Source organism: Wolffia australiana, chromosome 18, assembly GCF_029677425.1.
Source record: "Wolffia australiana isolate 7733 chromosome 18, ASM2967742v1".
Taxonomy (NCBI): domain Eukaryota; kingdom Viridiplantae; phylum Streptophyta; class Magnoliopsida; order Alismatales; family Araceae; genus Wolffia; species Wolffia australiana.
The window spans coordinates 5,568,331-5,594,882 of record NC_135852.1 but is presented as its reverse complement, the minus strand read 5'-3'; the positions used below and the strand labels follow the sequence as shown (position 1 = coordinate 5,594,882).

General features: G+C 35.6%; 1 protein-coding gene across 5 annotated transcripts; it reads left to right on the top strand.

The window, feature by feature from the left end:
• The first annotated feature begins 22,718 nt into the window (after positions 1 to 22,718).
• On the top strand, positions 22,719 to 26,552 carry LOC144715298 (protein LHY-like). Of its 5 annotated transcripts, none has more exons than XM_078590227.1 (7): positions 22,719 to 22,928; positions 23,087 to 23,149; positions 23,247 to 23,358; positions 23,565 to 23,626; positions 24,693 to 24,932; positions 25,005 to 25,952; positions 26,019 to 26,552. In XM_078590227.1, exons 2-7 carry the CDS (start codon positions 23,111 to 23,113, stop codon positions 26,277 to 26,279), a joined length of 1,662 nt encoding a protein of 553 aa, XP_078446353.1. In that variant the 5' UTR covers positions 22,719 to 22,928; positions 23,087 to 23,110; the 3' UTR covers positions 26,280 to 26,552. The 5 variants fall into 5 exon arrangements, with proteins under 5 accessions (XP_078446353.1, XP_078446352.1, XP_078446354.1 ...); XM_078590226.1 differs by having other exon boundaries at positions 22,719 to 22,973; XM_078590228.1 differs by having other exon boundaries at positions 23,222 to 23,358; positions 23,565 to 24,932.

The window sequence follows — 26,552 nt, the reverse complement described above, 5'->3', positions numbered from 1 at the left end:
TATACTATCTAGTATCTCCTTTACTATGTCTAGTATCAATAAATATATGTGTGTGCAAAATATCTGATATTATTTCCTATCTAGTTCTCTTACTAACCTAATATTCTATCTACTTACTAACTACTTATTTCTTCTTATATTCATTATCTTTAGTACTATTATTATATTATTATTAATTAATTACTTAATTGTTAAATACACCTCTAAAGGCCAGTCCCTTTGAGGATGACCTTACTCTAACTAGATGTTTGAGCGAGCTTTATACTTTTATCAAATTTCTTTGATTGTAGGAAAATTAAATTTACAACGACAATAAAAATTTACGCTCAATTTGCCTTCATCTCTGATCAGGTTGAGGTGCAAACATTGTTTGATTTTATGGCCTTTATCTAAAATTATCCAACCAGATGTATTTGATATGTTTCTTCAAAGTAGCATTGTTAAAGTAGAGTGTCACTTTATGATACCTCTCCCCATTTATCCCTGAACATATACACATCATAGTGACTGATGAATTCCACTAATGAAATTTAAAAAAATTGGCATGTCATGGTAAGAAGACACTTGTAGTAATTATAATATCCTAAGTAAAAATGCATCAAAATTATGTTTTGATTCCTCAGCTATATCTATGTATATGAGAGTTGTCATAACTAGATCTATATCTATGTATGAATCAACATTTGATTTTCTCATTTATTAATTGCCCTCTGCAGAGTTGCTTCATCATACCCCACTTTTTTCTCTGAGCTACCCTATCTGATTACTATAAAAAATGGAAATAAAAAATGAGGTTCAGTTTCACTCGTAAAGGGGAGATCATATCCCTAGGATCTAGAACGTACATTATGCCACATAATCTTAGGAGGAGCATATCTCATGAGGAAGATTTATCATGAAACCTCAAATCAACCATTTTCCATTATTTTATATCACATCAGAAAAGAAAATAATTTTGAAACTCTTTATTTTGATCCAATTTTATTATATTCATGTCACTCCATGATTTTGAGTAATTGGTTGAATCTAAAATTGTTATCACAAGAAATTATTTTAAGAATAAGAGGTGTTCTAGGATAATCATAATTTTCACGCCATAGTTTAATATTGATATTCAATATTAAAGGAAATGTAGTGTGTGAATAACCAATATAGGAAAATTAAGATATAATTCATTTCCTGTTCTAATGTATGTAGATAATGTAAAGATGAGGATGGTGAGAACGGGCTAGCATAACATTCATACTCATCCTTACGTGTGTTTTCAATAGTATGAAGTGAGCTCTCTCCTACCTAAGAAGATCACACACATGTCAATCTCTCTACGATATATGTACCTATCTCTAAAAAATGATCAAACACTGTAATCTCTCCCAAGTGCACACCTTTCTTTGTTAGTCATCTTGATTTTTATCTACCTTGTATTATTTGAAAATATATCCATTCCTATATGTATTACACTTTTTCCCTTTTATCTCCATATCACTACCTTTCTTTCAATTTCTTTTTTTCTCAACACATCAATTTCAAACTCGCATATAAAAAATTATAGATATAAAATCTAAATAACATCATGTCTCTATCTTTGTCATGATTGTTGGGTTCTAAAGGCCTCGATCTGGATCACGGAATCAAAACGATTCGCAGCGGAAGACCTAAACGGAATCGAATGGCATCATTAAAACTATCAAACGAAGTACCTTTGCATGGATCACATCTGTGATTTCTTGGATCCCAGAGTGAGACAATTCAAGATGCTCAAATTTACAGCCTCTAGATGTATCCACCCGATCCTCAGCACATCGAATCTCCTCCTCCTCATTGACGAGCCCCGTTCTTTCTCCGTCGTCGTCATTACGTCGTCTCGATCGCATTAGGGATGGAGAGGGGTTGTGGGATAAGGGAGACGAAAGGAAAAGGCCCTTGAACAATTCTGGCATGGGTGAATTTTGTTCAGGGCCTTCCCCTATTTATACTAAGTGGGTATTTTTCATAAAAACCCCCAAAACTTAAGTATATCTTTCGACGTCCAAAAGACCATTTGCGTGTGACCCTCTAAGCCCATTTATCAGTCTAGTTAATGACTCCAGCGGCCCAATAAACTTTATTGGCCTTCCATATTAATTAACTATATCATCATATAGATTGATTAATGTTGGATCGATTTAACCCAATCGAAAGGTCGAGTTTCTAACATGTGGGGTGCCAAGCTACACCTCGTGTCCTAGAATATACAAAGGAGTGTGTCGACTCACTTCATGGAACCTATTCATCATCAGTTACCGTGTATGTATAGTCCCTCATCAACTTGGCGCTCCTTGGACGACATAAGGTATGGTCAACTATCAAACCCGAATCGGTCATCCGAGCTAGTGCTGATGCATTCAGAAATCATTGGAGAACATTTCTCCAATATTTCACTGCCTTGGCCAAGGACTTCATCACATCGTCTTCCTTTAGTTGTCACCTCTTGTACCGAGGGTGCACGATCCCATCTTGACCACTCAATCGTCTTCGTGTTCTTGATGTACCCGAATTAAGACCGTTTAGAATCCCATGATTAGAGACTTGTTGGCCATAGTCAAAGTACAATTGTCCATCCACAAAACGTCTTTGGTGTCTCAGGTCTAAGGACCACTTACAAAACTGTGTCATGAATCGACCTGATCAACAATTTGCAATATAATACCATATTGGGATTCGTACGGATCAATTTAGGGAACTCTTTCTACTAAAGATCACCCACTATCTATCCTTAGTATCTCCACACTAATGGCTACGGGACCAGCCATACTCATCATATGAGTGAGGCTAGATAGTACTATTATATTCAGATACTTTGACGTTTTTCTCATGTATCCTTTGAATAAGAATGTTTAGAACACATGCTTAAATACTAATGATCTCGATATTACGATCTCATCATAATTCACTAAGTCCGATCATGTATTCATGGACTTCATTATAAGCATCACACATGCACTATAATGAATACGTTCTACAAATGAACATTGAACAAGGTGTGGAATGTATGATTGGCTTGCCGCCCACATATATTTCCATCAATGATATACCCTTTTAAAGAACATATCTCTATCTGCATCACTGTCTAATTATATATATATATATATATATATATCAACATATATTTACCATAAAGTGTCATTTTACTTCAATCTACATTTCTTTCTGCCCCACTTTATATCTCTCACTCTACCTATCTTGGGTATTTCCTTTTTTATTTTACTTATCTTGTGCCAATCTTTGTATTTATGTACTTTTTCCAAATGTTTCGCTATATGTTTTCATAAATGAGTATTTTTTATAGATCTATTTCCTGATCTTTGATTTTTGCATTGTGTCAATCTACTAATCTCTCACTCCCTAAAGAGTTGTTTATTTGTATGTACATTGAATCGCACTATGTTAATTAAACTTTCTACTAATCCAACTCACAGGTCACAGACTTATATGATACATTGCTTAGACTTATTGTTTTTCATTTAGTTCATTTTAGTCATTATTTGGTGAGTTATTAGTTTTATGTTATTTATTATTTGGACTTGGGTTATCTTATCAATGTTAATTTGTTTTATCACATTTTGAGTTACTTTGGATATGGTACCTACAAAAGTCAAAGTTAACCCAAAAATCAAGATCAACAAAAGTAAATGATTAAAGCCAACCCAAAGTTCATAAAAGTCAACCAAAGTCAGAGGTCAGAATCAGCCTAAGATTAATGAAAAGTCAATTATAAGTCAAAGCCAACATTGAGTCAACATAAACTCTAACTAAGAGTCAACCCCAAACCTAGTTAAAGTTAGCGGCAAGCCATGGGAGTTGGGAGATAACCCCTACGTAAGCCTACTAAAGTAAGTCATTGCTATTGCACTCTCTCAACTTTGAAAGATGTGATCTCAGATCCTCTTATTACTTCATCAGAATCAAGGTGTTCTTGTACTTCTCTAATTTTATCCTCTCAATCCAAATATTGCACCAAAATTGCTAAAAAATACATGTAGCTCCCAACAAACTTTCTGCCACACTATGACCTCTAATTCATCATGTTTCTCACCTCCACTCTCACCAAAACCATGTATCTGAGTGCCATCAGGGACCTCAAATTTAAACCTTAAATCAACCAAATATCACATTAATCATTAATTTTGGCATGCCAAGCCATGCAGGCTTCCTCGGCCACCAATTGGATCCACGTGAAGCATATATTATACTTTCTATAGTATATTTGTACCCTTCTCCCCCTGACCAACTATATTCATCCTCTTTGTGCCGGCAAGAATGCTAATCATGCTTACTGTAAGATTAATTTATGTTCGACTAGCTCATACCTGATATTCCTAGGAATTAACTTTGTCCTTAAACCAAGAAAAACCCATTATGGCTCGTTCTAATATTGAAGCCAGATATAGAGCCATGGAAACTGCCAAAACACAACAGATTTTTATGCTCTATACTCAACAAACTTCACATCTCAAGCATCTTCGTTCCAATTCTACATTTCCCAGTCTAGGTGTGACTTATTTTTAACCCCGTCTTAACCCACACTATAATAATCATTAATATCATGCTATTTTTTGTCCTACTTTCAATATACTTTATGTGATTATTTTCATTGAAATGATCATGAATGCATGTTATTAATGCTTAAAATGATTTATTGCACTTTTACACGAATTTCCTATTTTTATTTATTTTATGGTATTTTAACATAGTTTTCTAACATTCATTCAGTGAAAAAAATAATTTTAAAAGTTTTGAAATATTTGTTTAAAGATTAAAGTTTTTTATTTTACTTTAGAATAATATTATGATTTTTCTGCATTTAATGGTATTTTATCATATTTTTAGAATTACTTAGTAATTTCAATTAGAAATTTCTATAAATGTTTCAAAAATTATTATATCTAAATTAGGTTATTATTTTCTAGTTTTATTTTTTAAATTTTGATTTAGTCCTCAAATATATATACCAACAAAAAAATTAGAGCTGAATTTTTACTTATTCAATACTTGCTCTCTATGGTTTTGACCTTGGATCAACATGTGCTTGTAAGGAATGTTATACTTTTTTCCTTAAACAGGAAGCCTTAAAAAAATTCTAATCCTAATATCTGGTTGATCACACACTAAACACAATGGGATTGATAACTGCACATTAGAATGCGTTGGGGCCAAGACATGTCACTTGTGTTGGCTAGTGATTAGCTCAGCAAACCTCTGACAAAAGACATCCAATTATTGTGTCATCTTCCATCAAGGAACTTCAACATCGTTCCATATACTTCTGGAAGGGGAGTATGAAGGCAAATCCTCACAAAATACCAAGTCAAACACATCACACAAACTGGTCTAAAAAAAAAAGGTTCCACATTCAACCTCAACAAAAGTCATACAGAAGATGACCTGAGTTTTCACCAATGATCCACCACATAATCCACCTATATCCCATTAATACCTATAAAACCTACATCACAACTCACTATAAATTACAATTAGAATGCCTAATGTAAAGGGCTTTTCAGTAATTAAACTGAAACTTTGTCTTCCACTCTTCTCATTTCTTTCAATTCGTCATTCTCTAAAAAAGTATATATTATTAACTTGGCACCTAAATATCTCAATTTTTTAAGTTTTTATAATAATAATGATAAAATATTTAATTATAAAACATTAGAGTTAACTCCCACACCTAAGAACTTCTCTCACTGCTCCACATTAAGTAAATTATGAAGATCCTTCATTCTGAGTAAGTAGAGATTTTTTTATGCATAACTCATGCCAAAACCTTAATGATGTTTTCTACTCAATGTGACGTATCGAGTACATTGGATTTTGTATTCTTGTATTTCCTTGACGGTCTCTATCTACTATTGGGTTCTTTGGGCTTACAATTTGATAAATGCAGTACAATCATAAAGATCAAATTGGATTTCAAACATAAAATTTAAGATGATCTTATCAACTTATGTGGAACAGATTCAGCTCTCAATTTTCTCCATGGAAGATTCTCCTAAATTTGTTCACGTGCCTGGCCTCTAGATGTATCCACATGATTAATATAGCGATGGATATCCTCTTGTACTTTTTCAACTCTATTTAAAGATCCACTAGATATTTATATCTAGCTGACGAGCACATTTGAGGAAGTGATATTTTGAGAATGGGATAAGCAATAGTTATATCTAGCTGACATGAGCACTTAAAATGTTTTCCCCCTCTATTTATACTTAATATGGAAATTTTCATAAAATCTTGTATAATTTCAATAAGTCCACCAACATCCATAGATTTTGTGAGTGTGATCCTATAGGTTCATATTTCAGCCTAGTTAATCTCTTCTATATGCCAATAATTTTTCTCATACCTTATTCATTAAATTCTAAAAACATATTGATTACTAAACCAAGGATTGCTTTAACCCTATCATATGATTAAGTTTCCAGCCCATGGGGTACCAACTTACATTTGTAATATAGAAGATACACAATATTTATTTAACTTTATCATACAATATTTACCATCACCAGATATTATATACATATAATTATGAATCCTCCACATGGCCAAGGATTTCAGGCATCTTTTTCCTCTAGTCAATCTCCACTTATATCGATCTTGACAACTCAAACATTTGTGTACTTATTAATACATCCAAGCTATGACTAATTTGAATCCCATGATTATGGAATCTCATGTCATAGTCAAAACATATCCATTCTTCCAAAAGTTGTGTTTGGTATCACAAGTCTGGCCATTTATACATTCAAGAATTTGTACAGATCTAAAGAACACCACCATTTGTGATTAATATCTGTACACTAATGCCCATGGGATCAGACATGCTTTTCCTGAAAGTAGGATCATATGTTATTTTTCTTTCTAGATAGTTTTATATCTTTTTTGGCGTCCTTTGAATATAAATATTTATAATACATATTTAAAAAATACTGATCACATTATTATGATCTCGTCATTATTCTCCGTATTATAATTATTTATTATGATAGCATAAGGATCATAATAAATAAAAATGTATCTCAGTTGACTTTAAAATGAAGTAGATATTTAATTATCATGACGGCTACATAATATCCATCATTTATGTTTACATGATTGGTTATGTCAGTTGAAAAAGTTTTTGTACTGTTGATTTCAACCTTTTATTATCATCTTAATAGCTACCTGCAACTTGATTTTTAAATCCTTTAGCATACTTACAGTCCATTATTCTTCCACAATTCTATGTTAAAGTACTCTATGTTTTTTCTTTGCAGTAGACCATGAACCTTTTCTACTTTTTTATTTTCCAATAAACCAAGTTAACACCTAAAAAATACATATTTTGTGGTTAACCAAAATTCAACTAAAGTATTTCAAAAATCAATTTTAATTAAAATAATAAAAAGAGGTCATTTCTTGTAAATAATAACCCTTCATATGTAGTCTCTTTTAGCTACTTAAATAATGAATGAGAAACTTTCAAATGATCAATTGCACAGTTGATGAGCTCAATTTTGGAACATCAATTTTCCTATAATAATTGAGGTAATATATAAAATGTATAAAATACCTGAATTTTTTAAAATATAAATGATTATCTTGTGATGAAAAAAGGTTTATTAACAGTAAAAATGATTCTGCAATTAATTTATCTTTAAGCGATGATTATGTGATGAGAAGAAATACTTTATAAGAACAAAAAATATGGTACGATGAGAAGGTGATAAGTAGGGATAGATATATTGAATACTTAATGTATATAAATTGTATAAAATGGAAGAAGTGATATTTTGGATGATCATGATGATGATGATGGTTAGTATGAATTTGATATGATGGATGGATATGGATTGGTGTATGTGGATTGCCAGTTGTGAATTGATGGGCAGGCGTTCAAAAAATGATGCCAATGTATGGATAAGGAACTTGCCATAGAATATTATGTTCCACCAAGATAAAATAGGTTTATAATCATGGGAGAGCTCATCTACTTCTCTTTTGTGTTCTGACTTTGATATAAAATTACCATTAAAAAATATTGGCAAATCAAAATATCACTTTCTTTCACTTGGCCTACTAGTGCAGGAGAAACTCCAATATGGTACTTGCCTTGATAGAGGGATATATTTATGGATCAGATGATATAGATGAATAGAGGAGACACATAAAAAACTAACTTCAAACTTTCAGCCTGAAACTGCTTCTATATGGTCAGATAGTTACATGGTCAGATACTTCAAACTTTGAGCCATTAGTTTTACTCTCTCCTTGTCAATTCACATGTTAGATCGTACTATCAGAATCATGAGTTTTCCCACCTATTTTCTCCATTTTTTTTAAATAATCAACAACTATCGATAGGCATCCCAGGATTCTCTAAAAATGTATCATTAATTTATGTTAAAGACTGCTCTCGTTCCACAACATGCCCCAGATTTTAAATTTTTCTAAACAGCATTAAAAGTGATTGTATTGACTGATCTTTTGTGTTGACTTGTGTTATGCTTTTAAATTACATTTTTTGTACTTTTAATGATTGGTTTTTGACACCCAAACATGTGCTTATATTACATCATAATTATTGGAAATAATTGTTTACCCTTTTTCATGCCTCCATGTGTCCCTGCACATTACAAAGGTAAATTCTAGCTCATTATTATTCCATTATGGTATCATGATTTGTGGTCCATAAAAACATTTTTTTCAATGATAAGTGCAAGCAATCATTGGGAAATATCAATGATTGGTTGCTATCTGACTAAAAAGATGGTGGCACATGGTGGAATCTAAATAAGCCCAAAATAATTAGTCTTATGATTGAAAGAGCATATTCTATAAATATTATATTCTAGAAATAATTAAGATATCATATTTGTATCCCTTGAATAATTTGGAAATATGATATTCTACTTCAAAATGATCATGAAAAATTATATTCCAATTTTAAAGATCAATATCTCTACAAATATGATGTCAGAAAATTCTAAATATCTTTATTTATAACCTGGAATTAAATTCAATTATGAATACCCTTTAAACCTAACAGTTATGTTTCGTTCTGAAAGAATATTTTGACTCTGAATTGATGATGTGTGATGCCATGTTGAATAGTCTTCAATGTCATATACTTTATGATTATTCCCTCTTTTTTCAAGAGAGTTATAGTAAAGTACTTTTAATCATAGTTTATATATAAATTTTTATCTTCATCTCTTAGATTACCTTGAGTCCAAGTTTGTAAGGATGATCTTATGCACTCATTTTGGTTAATTTTCTTGTGTTCAACGGTTCCTGCCTGTCTGACCACATTTATCCTAGAAGTTGGGGCTATTTTACTTGAACCAATAATTTTACTTTAATATATTGTGAATCAGATGCATTAGGTTTGATGTTTGATCTACAATAAAAAACTAATACACAGCAGCACTCCAATATATATATTATTAAGGTTTACATATGACAAAGGAATTTAGTATTCTAGAAGGTAGGTCAAAATGATTAAAAATATTAATTATTTACTAATTAGGAGATTAGCTCTCAAGATAGCTTCAATCATTTCAATCTTTGAGATGCTAAGGTTCACACATAATTCTAAATTTTGTATAATACTTTATCCAGTTTAATTTTAGCTACTAGATTTTTCAGTGCGTACGCATCAAGTTAAGTAATCATAAATTCTCAAATTTCATAAATATGTTGTGTTATATTTAGGGAATGAGAGTTCCGGTCTCTGTATTAGTCTTTGGCCAATACCTATACCTATACCTAAACTTCAGTACGGTGTTGGTTCGGTCAGAGTTCGGTTTTGGTTTGGTAAAACCTAAATGTTTGGTCACATGCATCTGAAAAAAGGTAATATTGAAATTTAAAAATAAAAATAAAAAAATTACTAATTAAAATAGTTAAATAAACAATAGTACTACGGAAAGATTCCATTTTGCCATGGATTCACTAAAGAATCAAAGGCAAAACTGTATTTGTGCACATTTTTATATATTTATATTTGAATTTATGTATTTATATTTTCATATTTACATTCATAGATTTACATATTTATACATTTAAATATTTATGTATTTACACAATGACATATCTAGGTGTTTACATTTTTGTACTCATGTATTTGCATATTATCGTATTCATGGCCTTTGTGTATTTTTATTTATATTATTTGGGTATTTGTATATTTATATTATTTTCATATTTATGTTATTTTTGTAGTTACATTCTTTGTATGTTTATGTTATTTTCATATTTAGAGTAATTTGTATTTATGTTTTGTGTATTTATGCTATTTTCATATTTATAAATATATATATATCTTATTTGTGTCTTTATCTGATTTACATATTTATATATTTTTTTTTTTTATTTGTGTATTTTATATGTAGGTTATTCGTGTCTTTATCTGATTTACGTATTTATGTATTTTTAATTTATGTTATTTGTGTATTATTTATATATATGTTATTCCTGTCTTTATCTGATTTACGTATTTATGAATTTTTCATATATGTTATTTGTGTATCTATCTTATTTTCGTATTTATATGTTTTGCATATGTTATTTGTGCATTTATATTATTTATTATTTACGGATATTGAATGTTATATAATATAAGCATGAGTGATGGGGGACCATCCAAAGGAGCACATATATGTTATATAGTCTCTTGTGTTTACAAGTTATCTGTCCCGTCACCTTGGATCTGTCAGTTCCCGGTGTACTTCCCCGTTGAATTTTCTATCGATACATATCATCACATCATGTTGCCACACGCATTTTACGTTCATTATCTTGTGGCGTAACACGACCAATTCGATCACGGTGTTCATATTACATCAATGAGTAGCACAGTTGGCTTATGACTATAGAGTAAGCATGACCAAATCCAGGTTCAAAAATCTATGTATCAACATACTAATAAGTGTTTTTTCCATACTATTTCTGGTCTGGTTTTTGGTTTGTTTTTTTCATGAAACCAGATCTTGTGCCAAAATTTGATAAACTTGATGTTCCCCAACAGACGTCATCAATTTGGTTCAGTTTTACCTAACGTTGGTAAAAAATGACAAATGCTAGTTATATGTTTTAAAACTTTAAAATTGGTACTGAATTTATAAGAATTCATATTTTATATTAGAATAATATCATATACTTTATACTTATTTTGAATAAGAAACACCCACGAGACTCTTGTGAAATGATCTACTAAAACTAGAAACCATCTATTTGTATGCATAACAACATGCGTGGCGGATCTTCATATATCAATATATATTTTCTAGAACTCTAATCATTGCTAATTTAGAGAGATTATCTTCATGTCTGTTGATAAAATTCTGAGTCAATATTATTATCCTTATGAACTAAATTTGGAAAGTATGTAATTCGGGATGAAAGAGAAGGATGTCCCCATTGTCAAGGAGTTGGATATAAATATTGATATTCTCCTTAAAGTATGATGCCTGACCAGGCTTTGAAGGTTGGTATAGTCTCTTGATCAAGATAACTAGCCTATTATTCCTTGTTCAACAAAATTGATTCATTATTATCAAATTATATGATAAAATATGGTAATTTTTCCTATCTTTTGGACAATATGAATAGTATGAACAAAATATCAATGGGATACTCGGACGATATGAATAGTATGAATAAAATATCAATATGATACTCAGAAAATATTTATGTAAAAATATACACATTTTAGAATTATTATATGCATCATTTTATTAATTATGTCTTTATTGTACTATAAATTTTCCTTACATGCATTATTTCTCTAAAATATTCTATATGGCCATTTTTCCCACTTAAATCATATTTGGTGCTCGAATTTTTATCCCATTTAAAAAATATTTTGAAATTATATGTCCTTAAACTAAGTGGATTCAATAAAAAAAATTGATAAATGAATAAAAAAGGTTTTTGAGTGGCCAGCTAAGGACAAGCCGGCGGCACTCAAGCCAGCCAGCGAGCCCACAGTGCTCAAGCCAGCCAGCAATCAGCGAGCACCACCACATGACGAGCCCAACTGCTGACCCAACTAAGTGCACAGATAGGACCCACCTAGGCCTATGGAGAAGCCCGTGCACACATGAGAGAGCGAAGTCTTTCATTTTCATTATACAATATTGTGCAAAATTTTTATACAACAACTTTTCCTAAAAACTTTCCATATGGGATTGCACCTGACTATCTCTTTCTGATCTGCACCGAGCTGGGCTGATAAGGACAAGATCAATCGCAGCCCAATGGGCTGTGATCTTAAGAACAATAGAGGAAGTATTGAATGGGCCTAGAGTCAACTTTGCCCAAAGCCCGACTCATGACAGGCTTTCTCAAAGATTTTGATCTAATCTTAACCAGTCAATCTTATTAAAGAAGATCAGATGATGAGATTTAACACACTTAAATTTGAAATATATTCTATGTTTTGTAGACTTCTAATTGCTTTCAGGGCATAGACGAAGACGAGGGGCCACACAAATGAGCAAATCACAAGGAAGAATGATGACAAGGCAGGGTGGCGAGGCAGCTGATGTGGCCAAAGGGGTACAATGATTGAGAATGGGTCCATGGCTGAAATTTAATCACAGCCATTGAACTTTGTTAAGGGGATATCGAACAGCTGGGAGGCAGTACCGTCTTTCTCCGTCCCCCAGCTGCAAACAAGGGGACCACATGTTGATCCAACGGCCCATGGAGAGCCGTTGGATAAAACCCAAACCCTTTAGAGGTTGAGAGAACCTCTTTTGACCTCGTAAAGGGAGATGGGGATGTCTCTAACAGCATCTTCTGATCCAGAGAATAGGCAGCAGTGCAGGACCCCTCTAGTGGCAGCAAGAGCAAGAGGAGGAGAGTGACACTGTTACGATGACTCCAACCATTCAGGATGGCACCAAAGAGAGCCCACGGAGACAAGGATTCGTGCCAGCATGGAGGAGAATATCTAGGGGGTTGCACGCCGAGGTTAAGCAATGGCAACCGGCGCCACCACCCTTGATCATCGACTCCAGGCAAATCAGGTCAGATTTATGCTCAAATCTGGTACAAAATCATTTGATCTACATTGCTGAATTGATTAATTTCAGTTTGAATAGAAGAGAAAATCGATTTCATTAGATTTATATGGATCCTTGTCATTTTTCACTTCATCGAGCACATCCGGTGCAATTGAAGATATTAATCAATTAATCTTAGTTCCTTCCTTATTTTTTCATTGTAAAAAGTATATATATCTAAAAATAACAAATACACCTCTTATTTTGGTCTCTTCCGGGCATTCTATCAAACACCTCTCAGGTGCCAACAGAATTACCCTTAATTCTCTCAAATTATCGCCATAAAAAAGTATAAAAATAATATATATTAACCATGTAATAAATAATATACCTATAAAAGTCATCTTCTACTACTATAGGAGACTTTATACTCATATATATAATCCTTAATTACCCCTAATAGCCCCTTTATTCTCTCTTATCCTCTCTCCCTATCTAGCTAGGTAATTAATTATATCATTAACTTACCACACTCGCTCTTAAAGCTTAAACTCATAGGATATATATGTATGCATGTATTTATCCTTTCCCCTAATCTGCATCTTAATAATTGTATAATTCCTTATTTATCCTATATTTATAACACTTATTTTCTCTCTTCTTACTACTTCATAACTCTTACTAAACTAAATACATCTATAAACCAATTACTGATCTCTTATTACTATAATATCTTATTTCTTATCTAACTCAAATCTTAATTCCAATATCCTTATAACCAACTCATATTCTTATATAGCTTACTAATAATTAACTAAATAACCTCCTATCATCTGTCAATAGTATCTTAATATTATATATATCTTATTAGTCTTATCTACTTCTTCCTCTACCTATACTATTATCATCTTTACCTATAACAGCATTAATTCATCTTAATACCCTACTTTCCTATTATCTTTATTAATATCTATATGAAATATAATTAATATATGATATTCTCTTCATCATACCTAGTTCTGTTATTCACCTAATATTCACTATACTTACTAGCTTCTTATTCATTCTTATATTCATTATATTGAGTACCTTCATTAGGGCTCATTAACTATAAATCAGTTATCGAATACACCTCTAAAGGCCAGTCCCAATGGAGACAAAGTTGCTCTAACTATACGTCTGAGTGAGTTTAATATCTTTAATCAAATTTATTGTATTAAGGTAAATTAAAATTAAAATTAGATTCAAAATTTTTATGTAAAATTCGCCTTCATCAGAGGACAATTCAATCCTTACAAAAGAGTATTTGATTGAATATTGAAGATCAAAAGAACTGAATATAAGAAAAGTATATCATTTCTTTTCCTTCCCTAGTAAGTGCAGGTCTTACCAGGATCTTCTTTGATTATTTTCTAAAACAATAGTATTATAGGAGTGGATACACCACTCACTTTAAATACTAGAAGTCGAGTAGGTGGATTGGTTCAACTGGAGAGAAAAAAAAGATAACTAAAAATATTTTTTGACGATATCTATTTTCCTAGGGAAATATAAGATATCCAGACATAGAAGCAACTAGGTACCAGTGGAAAGGGGAAATGTGGATTCCAAGGAATCCAAAAAAAATTGAAAATTTGGATCTATGTCCAATGGATCACACCTACTAAGAGAAGTATTGTGTTTCAGTTCGTCATGTAGTCACATATGAAATCGTAGATGACATCAATTTTGCAAAAAATTATCCACAAGATATTTTTTAGGATGGTGATAAAATCAAACTTTGAGTCTTCACTTACAAAATTTCTGGCAACAAAATTTGAGGCATTTTATATGAAAATGTCCAAATATTCAGATAATCTCCACAATATTCAGGAAATGTCCAAATATTCTAATACTAAGTACATATTCTAAGGGATACTCAAGAAGGATATGAAAATGTAAAGATAGAATAGCACTATATAGTCTTACTCATATGCTGAGTATGGATATCTTGTAGCCATTAGAGTGGAGCAAATGAGGAAAGACAGTTGGCATTTTTTAAAAGAGAGAGTTCACATTATAGTCAAAAGATCCAATAAATAAATATACCTATAAAATCATCCTTTGTAGTATTTTTTTAAGAAATGAAATAAAGCATAATAATAAAAACAAATTTACTTCCTCATAGTACTTGCTCCCCGACAATGTCGCCAATTAATAAACCAGAATTTGGGTTAAATAAGTCGTTTTAAGACTCTGATTTAGGCAACAATATTTGTAAAATTTTCCTTCCTTAGAATAGGGTCAGTAGGGGTAAAATCCTCAAGGATAAAATAATGAGAGAGTAAACTTCAATTCAAATATATTTTAAAAATAAAATTGTTAGGCAGTTTTCTAATTTTCTATATTTTTAATTTTCTAAATAAAAAATAAATTAACTTAATGAAAACCAGTCAAAATTATTTTAAATAAATGAAATATATATTTATCTTGTTTTATATATGTTCTAATAAATAAATGTAGTTTTTTTAGGATTTTATGGGAAATTTGAGGGGCAAAAAATAAGATTTAACATTAAAGAGAATCTTTAGCTGCAATTCGCGGGCGACGATGCTACTCCAGCGTGAGAATTGGGCACCAACTGGTAGTAAACCACATACGTTGTAAATTTTCCTACAGAAAGATTTTTTCAGTGCTGATGCATTAGAAAGCTTCAAGTCTAGGATATCCATTAGAATATTTAACTAGAGAAAAAGGTGATAAAATTCAAATTAAACATTCAAGAGATCACACAAACCTTGTTGTCACTTCCCCCAAGGGCCAAGTAGTGTTCTTTCTCTATCCACACTCTTGTAGAACAAGAATGGATCAAAGAAATATGATGCACTAAGCCTCCAACAACAATTTAAGAGTAGAAATCCAAGATGAGATACAAAGAGAGGAGAGAAGAGATTAAATAGAAGTGTCATAAATCTCCCAGCCATTGGATTTCATTCCAAGGGTTTGGAGGGCTAGGATTTTTTTATTTCCAGCCTGGATCCACATTCCCTCCTTCCCAGATTTGAAATTAGGCCTTTAAAATTCAAATTATGGGTTAGTTCCATAATTCTTGCCTGAAGTTGACCCGGTCCTTAAGGAGGTTTAAATAGGCTTCTAGAGTGGGCTTTTTGTGTTTCAGGCCTCTTATTCTTATATATTAGATGTTTTTTGTTTTCTACTTTCCTCCCGTTGTGTCTTAAATTCACCATTGTATTTATTAAGTCCTATTTTTCAAATAAAACACGAAGAGGATGTGAGAAATCCTCTAGATTATAAGGATTCAAGTCGGGTTAGTCTCAACAATTAATAAAATATATAAAAATAGATATTATGAAAGTTAACAATAAATTTCTCATTTTATCCTTAAATTGGGTCAAATTGATCCTTGATTAATTAATATATATCTTCATTGATGTACCATACGTTAGAGGTATAAATGTCTTTTAAGGCGTACTTTTTAAAATTTTCGTTATGAGCATAATGCAAGGGTCAAATCCATAGAGAGCAAGTATTGAATAGGTGAATTTTACCTCTAATTTCTATTTTTGGTTTTTTAATATCTATTTTAGTAATTTAACCTAAATTAATAAAATCATAGCAAAATTAATGGAAAATAAATGTAAATTATTAGAAAATAATTGTGCTTATTTCAGATAATTTATAAAATAGTTTTAAGATTATAATATATTTTTATAGATCAATGCTAATTTGTTGTGAATAAATACCTCTGACAGTGCTTCTGCAACACCGAATGACGATTGATGGTGTTGTACATGAGTGGAGTGGAGTGGATGAAAGAGATACCGCAGCTGATTGCGATGGAGATGATGGCAAATATGCACATATGAGTTGTGGAGGGGGTCAAGTGATGATGATTTTATCATAGCTAGAGTGACGGAGATGGTGTACACGCATTGATGAGAAATGAAATTGAAGGTGTCATTTGTGATACTAGAAACCTAGTCTATTGGTGATGATAATCTAGGAAAAAGGTTTAAGAGGTGAGCCAGAAAAAGATGAAGATCACACTAACCTTGTCATCACGTGCCCAATGGACATAATGGTGTTTTTTTCCTCCATGTGTCTTGATATAAATGGCACTCCTTAAATCCTTCACTCTTGGAATACAACAACGAAGCAGCACGAGATTTTAAATGAGCAAATCACTCTATTAATTATAATCCAAGGGTATATTTTTTACGCTGATGGAGGCTTCCATTTATATATCTAATATGGTGCATGAATAAAGTTGGGAAAGATAGAACTACCCTCAAAATTTCAGCCTGAAAATCCTTCTTGACTGCTACATATCATTGTTCAATTTGGAGCAATCTAAGTCATCCAATTTTCCCTCTCCTCCAATTTAAGTGGTAAATTGCCAATGTAGCGCGCATTTTGTGCAAAAAAGTGAAAAATTATTGTATTCATGTAATTAATGTTAGAAACTATGTTAAAAAAACAAAAAAGTCAATAAAAATAAGAAATTCATTCTAAAAGTGAATTGAACAATTTGAAGCATTACTGACATGCGTTTATGATCATTTCAATGAAAATAAGCACATTAAATGCATGAAATTATTACTAAAATAGCATGATATTTATGGTTATCATTGATTTAGATATTTAATTAGGTTATTTAAGAGAGGTTATTGAGTCATTAGAGTCATTAACTAGACTAATACATGGGCATAGAGGAACATATGAAAGTCATATGTTAGATTTTAGAATATCTAGTGAAATTTTAGGGGTTTTATGAAAACCACTAAGTATAATTAGGAGAAGGCATTGAACAAAATTCATCCACGCTATAAATATTCAGGCATCCATCCATCTTTTCCTTTATCTTCTTGGCTCCTGTCCACTTTCAAGGCAATCAGAATGACATAATGGCAATAGTGGGTTGATAACATGGATCATGGATGTGGAGGAGATTTTATGTAATGAGGATAATGTTGATACATCTAGAGCTTGTGCATTTGACCAGCTCAACGTGTGTCTCTATAATGATGAAAAAATCACAGGTACGATCTATGCAAAGGTGTAACATGGTCAAATCTTGAGCTAGGTTCTTGCCCGGAATTGGCGTGGGCCGGCCTCAGTGCTTGGGGCAGAACACTGAGCAGCCTTGATCTCTTGCAGCGGAAGCTTGTGCAATTGCTTAAGATCGCTTGGAAGGGGTTAGAGGAGATGTTGGTGCTAGGCACCGTCAGTGAATAGGGTCATTGCATTGATATCTTAAAGGGTACATCAGGATTACATGGGGGAAGACGAGGGGTGTTACAAGGAACGAGACGAGGTGCCTTGCGCCGAGGTAATATTGCCACACCGCCTCAGGGCCACCGCTCCGCGCGCGTGTGCCCGCTCTGCTGCTACACACATGCGTCGGGCAGGGCGCCTACCCCCGTGGGCGTGGCGATCACACACGCCACCCCTACCTTGACGATCACACACGCCACCAGCACCCATGTCTACACGCTAGCGCACAGTTTGCGCGACGTCGCCGCATTCGGCGCCCCCGAGCTGGGCGCTGCGTGCCCAGCACTACCCGCAGGAGCATTGCGCGCCCACTGTGTCGTCTCGGCGCTCTCTGTGCGCCACATGCCTTAGTCTCCTGGCGGGATGTCTCCCCACCACGCTGCGGCCGCTGCGTGGCACCCCGCACAACTCCGCGCGCTGCACCCGCGGCATGCCGCCCGGCCTGCGCGTCCCGCACTCGCGCGCAGCACTTCCCGCTCCCGCGCGCAGCGCTCGGCGCTGGCGCGTAGCGTTGGCGCCCACGCGTGGCACGCGGCACTTGACGCATGCACGCACACGCCGATCAGCCCGCGTGCCCAGCACGCGCGGACCGTACCTGATCTGTCCCGCCTTGGGTGTGGACGGGCACGTGCGCAGTCTGCCGTGAATCACCACCGTCAATGGCAATGGCCTAATAGATCAGGTATTTGGGCATCGCTACCCATTATGACTCAGTCCTTAAAAATTTCGTGAGCCGAAATACAACGGACATGCCCTCCCAATAAGCACGCAGGCCTCTGGGCAGGGAATGCCGCCTAGTTAGGGGCCTAACAAAAGGTGATAGGATTGTTAGATTTCAATAACATTATATTTTGCTATTGTGCAAAATGTTGAGGTTTCAAGGATGTATCAACATGATCCTCACTATGTTCCTTCCAAAAAAAATTATGTTCCTTCCAAAAAAAACTCAACATTATGTTCCTTCCAAAAACATTGCTCTGTTTAATTCAAGGATGTTTTTCAATTTTTATTAAGATTGATCATTAGAGGAAGATAAGGCCTTTGTGACATAATCTGGAGCTGATTCCACAAAAAATAATTTCCTCATGTATAATTGATGTAATACCTTATTCAATGGTGGCTTTAACCATTCTCTTATTCCCATTTAAGTATTGTGAAATGTATCCCACTAAATTGATCTGATATGCAAAAAAAGAGTAGGATGTTCACAATGGTCCAATACTTATACATATGGCCACGTATTCTATGTTGGTCATTTATCTCGAAAAAATGAGATAGGCAGAGACACTATCTGATTGATATTTGACTCCCCCAATTTCTGAAAAAAATGTGTTGGTGGGATGTATCCTTCAATTATTTATGTGGTCTCATATCTCACTGATAACATCCATTGTTAGTATCTTAATATGACCATATTTACATGTTTATTTGCATTGAATTAATCATTTATGCATTTTATCAAGCTTAAAATGATTAAATTCATTTTTTGAACAATATTCTGAGATTTCTATATTTTATTTATTTTTGGAGATTTCTGAAAGCATATTCTGAAAGAAAATAATTTTTGAATCAGAATACGATTTTTTGGAATTTTTTGACAATAAATTTGGAAAGATTTGGTTTTTCTAAGTCAAAATATACATTTATTAGTATTTTTTGGCCTTTATTTTATTTTATGAATTTTAGAATATATTTTGGGTTTTCTTGAATTTTCCTAGCGCAGGTGACGTGGGCCGATCAGAAAAAAGGAGGGCAACACGTGGCGCGACGAAAGCCGTTGATTGCGGATGATGAGGAGGAATATGTGCCACTCATCGGATTTAATGCCGAAAAGGACAAAACCCTAACCGAATGATGTGACAGCGCTGATGAGGATGAGGAGAGAGAAATATTTTGAAATAAATCGATGGCAAGAAATCATCCAACTTCTAGGCTTGATATCTGATGATCTAGAACTCGGATCGAGCTGGAATTTTAAGGGCAGCTTCATCTTTCATCCTCTATCCATCCATACGGTTGGATCTCTATATTGAGCCCTGATCTTTGTAAAAAAATATTTTAAAGCTCACTTCCTCCTAGTGAGGCTGATTGAAAGAAAGTGAAGTTTTGAAGGTCCATCAAGTGTTCCTTGGTGTCTTTACTGTTTGGAGAGGTTCAACAGAGAAGTGGGGAGGCTGATCTGCATCAGGAAGATGCCTTGATCTCGGCGGAACATAGGGATCTAAGGTTAGCTTTTCGCCTTACATTGAATCATTTCTAACACTCTAGTTAGTTTTACCCTCTTTCACCTCCATCCTTCACCATCATCCATTCCCATCCTTCATCCACTCCGTCATCATACCTTGTCATCCACTCTCACCCATTTCATATTTCATCTTACGCAGTGACTATCTCATCACCTACCAATATCTTTCCCATTTAAGCTAACATTTCTTTCTCCTTATTCAACTTAGCATCCCTTCTTGATACCACTACATCACTCATCGTATCCGCCACCTAACACGTCGTCGTTACGATCCCCTCTCCTTTCTCCATCCTCATCTATCTTAAACCTTAATTAGTAGAACCCTATTTAACCATCTCTCATCTTATTGTTCACTCTCATCACACATTTACTACCGTATACGTAGCTCTTCTCATCTTCGTGCTTCACCCAATTGAGATAGTATTTTCCCTAATATCCGTTCCCAATGGAGACAACCCTTACTCATCACCATCTAATTGAATTATCTACGATTATAGGTTTATAAGTTTATTGATTAAACTCAAAATCTTAAAAACATAATATTTACCTAAATTTTGAGTTTATCACTCACCAGGTATCTAATTACTGGAGTCATTGTATCCAGCAACATCCATGAAAGCAGTTTCAGTAACAATCCACTTAAAACACTCAACATCAATAATTGAGTATCATAGGTAATGTGATGATACATAAGGTTCCTTATTCGAAGTTCTCATAAAATAACTCTGTTTTTTGAACAAATTAGGTACTTCCCATTCAGGGGATTTTTTTTAAGTAAACCCTTTATTTTCTTACGAGATAACACCATCCACATAAATGGCATTCTTACTAGGAGACATTGGCTGACTAGATCTACGTGAATGTCATAATTTGAAATTTCTGTAGTTGACTCTACTCAATAGAGTATCATAATAACACTTGATATCTCAACTATTCACGAGTCTATTTTAACAATGTACATACAATTGAAGAGATTGTTGTAAAATGAAAAAAAATTAAAATGGAAATGGTTTAGGACCACACTAGTACTCTTTAATGCCATGTCAATGATTTCCACATAATAAACCTTGAATATCCTTATATTGTGAATCTTATGATTAGGTATAACTGTATGTATAAAATAAAGTTTATTAGGCAAACCTTAACCATTCAAGAATAAGCCTCTCCTATGATGGCAGATGAAGCAAATCTTGGAACACAAGAAGAGCAAATACATCCTAATAATCACAAAGGAAATAGTGCAAATATAAAAGAGTGCATCTTATTCACTAGGTACCCTCCCAAAATCAAGTTTATGCATAGTTTGAATAATAATAATAAAACATTCAAGAATAAAAAAAGTATAATTTGATATGTTCCTCAATAGTCCCCTTCAAACTCAAGATTGTGGGAGCACATCTACAAGTTGGCACTCGCCGGAGATGAGGAAATCTGCAGCTGATCCGAGGACACTTGCGCACGAACGAAGTGAAAGTCAATTTAAACATGATCGACAAGGGCTCGGAAGACCAGATAAGAGACAAGATAGGTGGCACACATATTCTGAAACCAGAGGCAAGGAATTGAGGTCGTGGGGGAAATGTTAAATTCACAGATGTGTAAACAGAGAGGAGTAAGAACAAGGAGTGAATATTTTTATATAGTTTTCCTGATGAATTTTCCCAAAGTCAATACTAAATTTACATAGATTAGGACGAAGTATAAGCCCAAACGACAAGCAGGAAATTCGTCCCAAGGTCTTGTGGGGGCCCACCAGCACACGACAAGGCACCAAGGATTTAGTGGCGATAATTTTCCGGCCTATTTGAAATAACGAAAATGCCCTTTTGTTGCTCCCCAAGTGGCCTGACAAACCGGTGACCGCCGGTCACCCACTCCACGTGGCACATGGGTCCCACCACTTTAGTGGCCGCAGAAAGAGTACGCCATGTCAGCACTCCCGATTACAAGTGAAAAACCTACAATACCCTCGACTCGGGATCCCGTTCGTGGCTGGGATTCGCCCTGGAGACCGTTCGTGCGAAAAGCGCAGTGGCCCTGATAACGACCAATGAAAACCCGCCACGTGGCGCAATCTGGATGCATCTCACCGTCAGCTGTCCAGAAAATTTCCTCGCTTGGAAATACCATGAAAAAAAATAGTGGCTGAGATTCGCCCGGTTTTCCTTCTCGTAGAGCAAGAGGAAGAGGAAGAGCCAACTCCAAATCCAAATCCCAAGCCTTCGGCCTCGGTCTGATCTCTGTTCTTCGTTTTTCTTGCTGTTCCAATCTCTGATCTCGCTTCGCCGAGCAAATTTTCAAGCCGAGGAAGCGCAGCGATGAAGAGAAAAGAGGTGAAGAGTAGATTAGAAGCGCCGCTCGCCTTCGCCAGTCACAGTTAGGTATTGGCCGAGTCTTGCCCGACCTAGAATCTTTGATTCCTTGAGGTGATTTCAGTTTAACGCCTCTTCTGTTCTTTTTTGGCGTCTGATCCGAGGTCCGGAAACAAGATGTGCTCTCGTTTTGATAGAAATTAAGTGAGATTATCCGTTTTTTTTAGCTTTTTCCCGTGCGAATTGCTGTTATGGAGACGTGTTCGTCGGGAGAGGATTTGATCGTAAAGGTAGTAGTCCGTCGAAATTGCTTGATTCTTTTTTTCTGCGGAAACTTGTCCCCGACCTTGACTTCCAGTTAGTGTTTGTCGTTGTCAATCGTTGTAGCCGAGGAAACCGTACACCATCACAAAGCAGCGGGAGAGGTGGACCGAGGAAGAACACAACAGGTTTCTCGAAGCCTTGAAGCTCTACGGAAGAGCTTGGCAACTAATTGAAGGTGAGGCTCTCCAATGAAATTAATCAAACATGATAAAGATTTTATATTAATCTGATAAATGAGTAATTTCTAGCAATAGATTTGGGAATTGGTTAGGAATTCGTGCGCATTACCATTGTGTTAAACTATTTTCTACTTATTTCTCTTCTGCATGAATTGAATTTTTTTTGTTTTGAAATTTTTTGAGTATCTTGGGTATTCAACAGAGCATATTGGCACAAAGACTGCTGTACAAATAAGAAGTCACGCTCAAAAGTTCTTCAGTAAGGTGTGAGATCTTATTTATCTTAGTTCATAAAGATACTTTCCGTCCTATATTTTGGTCGTTGTCTGTGAGATGTACCAGAACGAACTTGAGGCAGCATGGTATGTTGGTTTTTTTTTGTGTTCTGTGCTTAAAATGCATCTGAAAAGTTAACTTCGAGATACCGGATTCCCGTTGTGGTAGTTCTTTTTCCCTTTTATTAAGCATATAAAATTCAAACCGTGATTACTTCTGGACATGGATGAAGTTCAAGAAATTGTTCAAGGATCCTCCCGTTATCTGAATATGAAGATTACAAAGTAATTGAAGATGAAGATCATTGTCACGAAATCAAGTCAAATGAAGATGAATAAGAAAACAGCAGGAACAACTTCAAGAACAACGTTTTGAAAAAAAAAAAAACATTCAGATCCATATTTTTTCTCAGAGAAACAAACGTTCATACTTGGCGATCTTTTAGTGAAAACAATTCTTTTCCTAATCGCATTTACATAAATTTTATTTAATTTTTCTTTAAAATTGATACTACCAGAGGTATCTTTTTCATTGTTTTTTAAAGTAGTTTCCCGTTACATCCAGGTAGCTCTCCCATAAAGAGGGTAGTCAATAAATTTAATTTTTTGAAATGGTGAAGGGATCCTCCTCGGCCTGAAACTCCAGTTTTATATTTTCCATCTTTCATTCTATCTCTTTCTTTCCCTGGTAGAGCTGTAAGCCAAGGGCTCTATCAGAAACGAAAATTCCAGTTGGATATCAGAGTAATTTGAAAAAAACTTTTTAGTAAAGCTTTGACCATTTAAAATTCAGTAGAAGTTGCTTATCTTCATTGTACTATGATTGATTTTTTCGGTGAAAACTGAAAATTCTCCGCTGTCGGACCAACCTTAGAAGAATTTGGACCTTGAATGAACGCCGAAACCTTAAAGTCAAAATTTAGAGTGCATGAAACCAGGTAAATTTTCAAATTTTCTCGGATCCGAGTTCATGTTTTTGGCAAATTTTATTTTTTTTCCTTTATTCTAAGAATACTTTTGGTGACCATAATGTCTAATAGTAAAATTACTTCCAGCTGGAAAAGGAAGCAGTATCTAAAGGGGTTCCTCTGGGTCAAGTTCATGATATTGAGATCCCCCCTCCACGCCCAAAACGAAAACCAACCAATCCCTACCCCCGAAAGATGGGTCTGGGGCCTACCTTCCCTTCTGGGCGAGGAAAAGATGTTAATACCCATTTAACACAAGTTCCTTCTTCCTCTTCTTTAAATTCAAAGGAAAAAGCAGAAGACCCACAAACTGATTCTGGCCCTACGGTAAAATTCAGTCCTCCATCTGTCCTCTTTCTTTCTCTCTCTTTCTCTCACATAATGTGTTTTCCTGATCAGCGGCAAGATGGGTCAAAGTCACAGAAAAGGGTCAAAGAGTCAAACAGTGCCCTCTCTCTCTTCCATGTGGCGCCTCCCTGCACCCCGTCTTCAAGCAAACCCGAGGACATTCCCACAGAGGACGAGAGCCAGATAAATCTGGGAACCTCAAAGATGAGTTGGCCCCCCGACAGGGTCAACCCAGAAAGTCAACGTTTTGACCCCATCCCTGGCATGGTCAAAGATCCGTCGCCATCAGCCATCACCTCAGTCCACCAGAGTCATCCAACATTTCCCACATCATTCAGCTGGTCCCACATCTCTCCGGCCTTCTCAGGCCACATCATGTCCACGCTTCTTCAGAACCCGGCGGCGCACGCAGCGGCGAACATGGCAGCGGCTTTCTGGCTGACCGCAGACGCAGAGGCCGTCTCCTCCTGCGTTGACTCCCCCCCTGGTGGTGCTGCCGGACAACCAAGCATGGCAGCAGCGGCGGCAGCCACTGTGGCGGCAGCGTCAGCTTGGTGGGCCACCCACGGCCTACTCCCCTTCTGCTACCCACCTTTCAATGGCTGCTTCGCTGCCTTCGGGCCGCCACCACCACCTGTGGGCCCCAATGCAAGGACCCACATCGTCCAAGCCAGCCCGCTAGAAGACGAAGGGGAAGACCAGAAGACCCTGGTAGTTGACCCTTCCCCTCCGTTGACTGTGGACCCCAAAGGCTCCCCTATATCCTCCTCAGATTCAAACCCCAGTGAGAAGGGGAAAGTCAAAGTCAACGCAACAGTCCACCAAAAGTCAACGCTGGACGCCGAGTCTGTGCGGGGAAACAGCAAGATCCAGGTGGACCGATCCTCCTCGGGGTCGAACACCCCTGGCAGCGAAGCTGAGGGGGAGCCAAAGGAGGAAGACCCTGCCATTGACCCCAGCCGCCAGGTCGTTGACCTCAGAAAAGAAGTCTCCAAAGAGGTGCTGCTCTCTTCTTCGACTTCCGTCTTCCTCACACAATTCATTCTACTCGTTTATTATTTGCAGGGCCGGCTGGCATTTCAAGCGCTGTTCTCCAGGGAGGTGCTGCCGCAGAGCTTTTCGCCGCCCCAGGAGAAGGGGAAGGAGAAAGAGACGAGCTCCTTGGGAGGGGCAGAGGAGGAAGGAGGGGAGAAAAGAGTCAAGGTGCAGAGTGCCGCGTTCAAGCCTTATAAACGGTGCGCAGTGGAGGCCAAGGAAGGCAAGCCAGCGCCAGAGGAGGAGGACTACAACAAGAGAATACACTTGGAGAGGGAGACGTCGACGTGAGCCAGGAGCTTACGCTCTTCTATTTTTCGTCTCATATTCTTTCTCTCTAGGGGGATGGAGTCTTCTTTTGCTGCAGGTCGGTGCTTCTGGTGGCCTAGGCCTGCCCTTTGACTGTAAGTATTATCTATCATCCCCCCTCTCCCACCTTTTTCTCTTTGTCTACTTCCCCACCCATATATCCATCAAATTGTTGTACGTGAAGCAGGTACATTTTCCCCAAGAACTGATCATGACTGTCTCTTGAAAAAAAAATTAACTTTTCCTCTTGTTGCC

Coding starts and splice junctions, on each gene's coding strand:
- LOC144715298 (XM_078590227.1), top strand. CDS start 23,111: ATGGAGACGTGTTCGTCGGGAGAGGATTTGATCGTAAAG. Junction 23,359..23,564: donor AGCTTGGCAACTAATTGAAG/GTGAGGCTCTCC, acceptor GGTATTCAACAG/AGCATATTGGCACAAAGACT. Junction 23,627..24,692: donor CTCAAAAGTTCTTCAGTAAG/GTGTGAGATCTT, acceptor AATTACTTCCAG/CTGGAAAAGGAAGCAGTATC.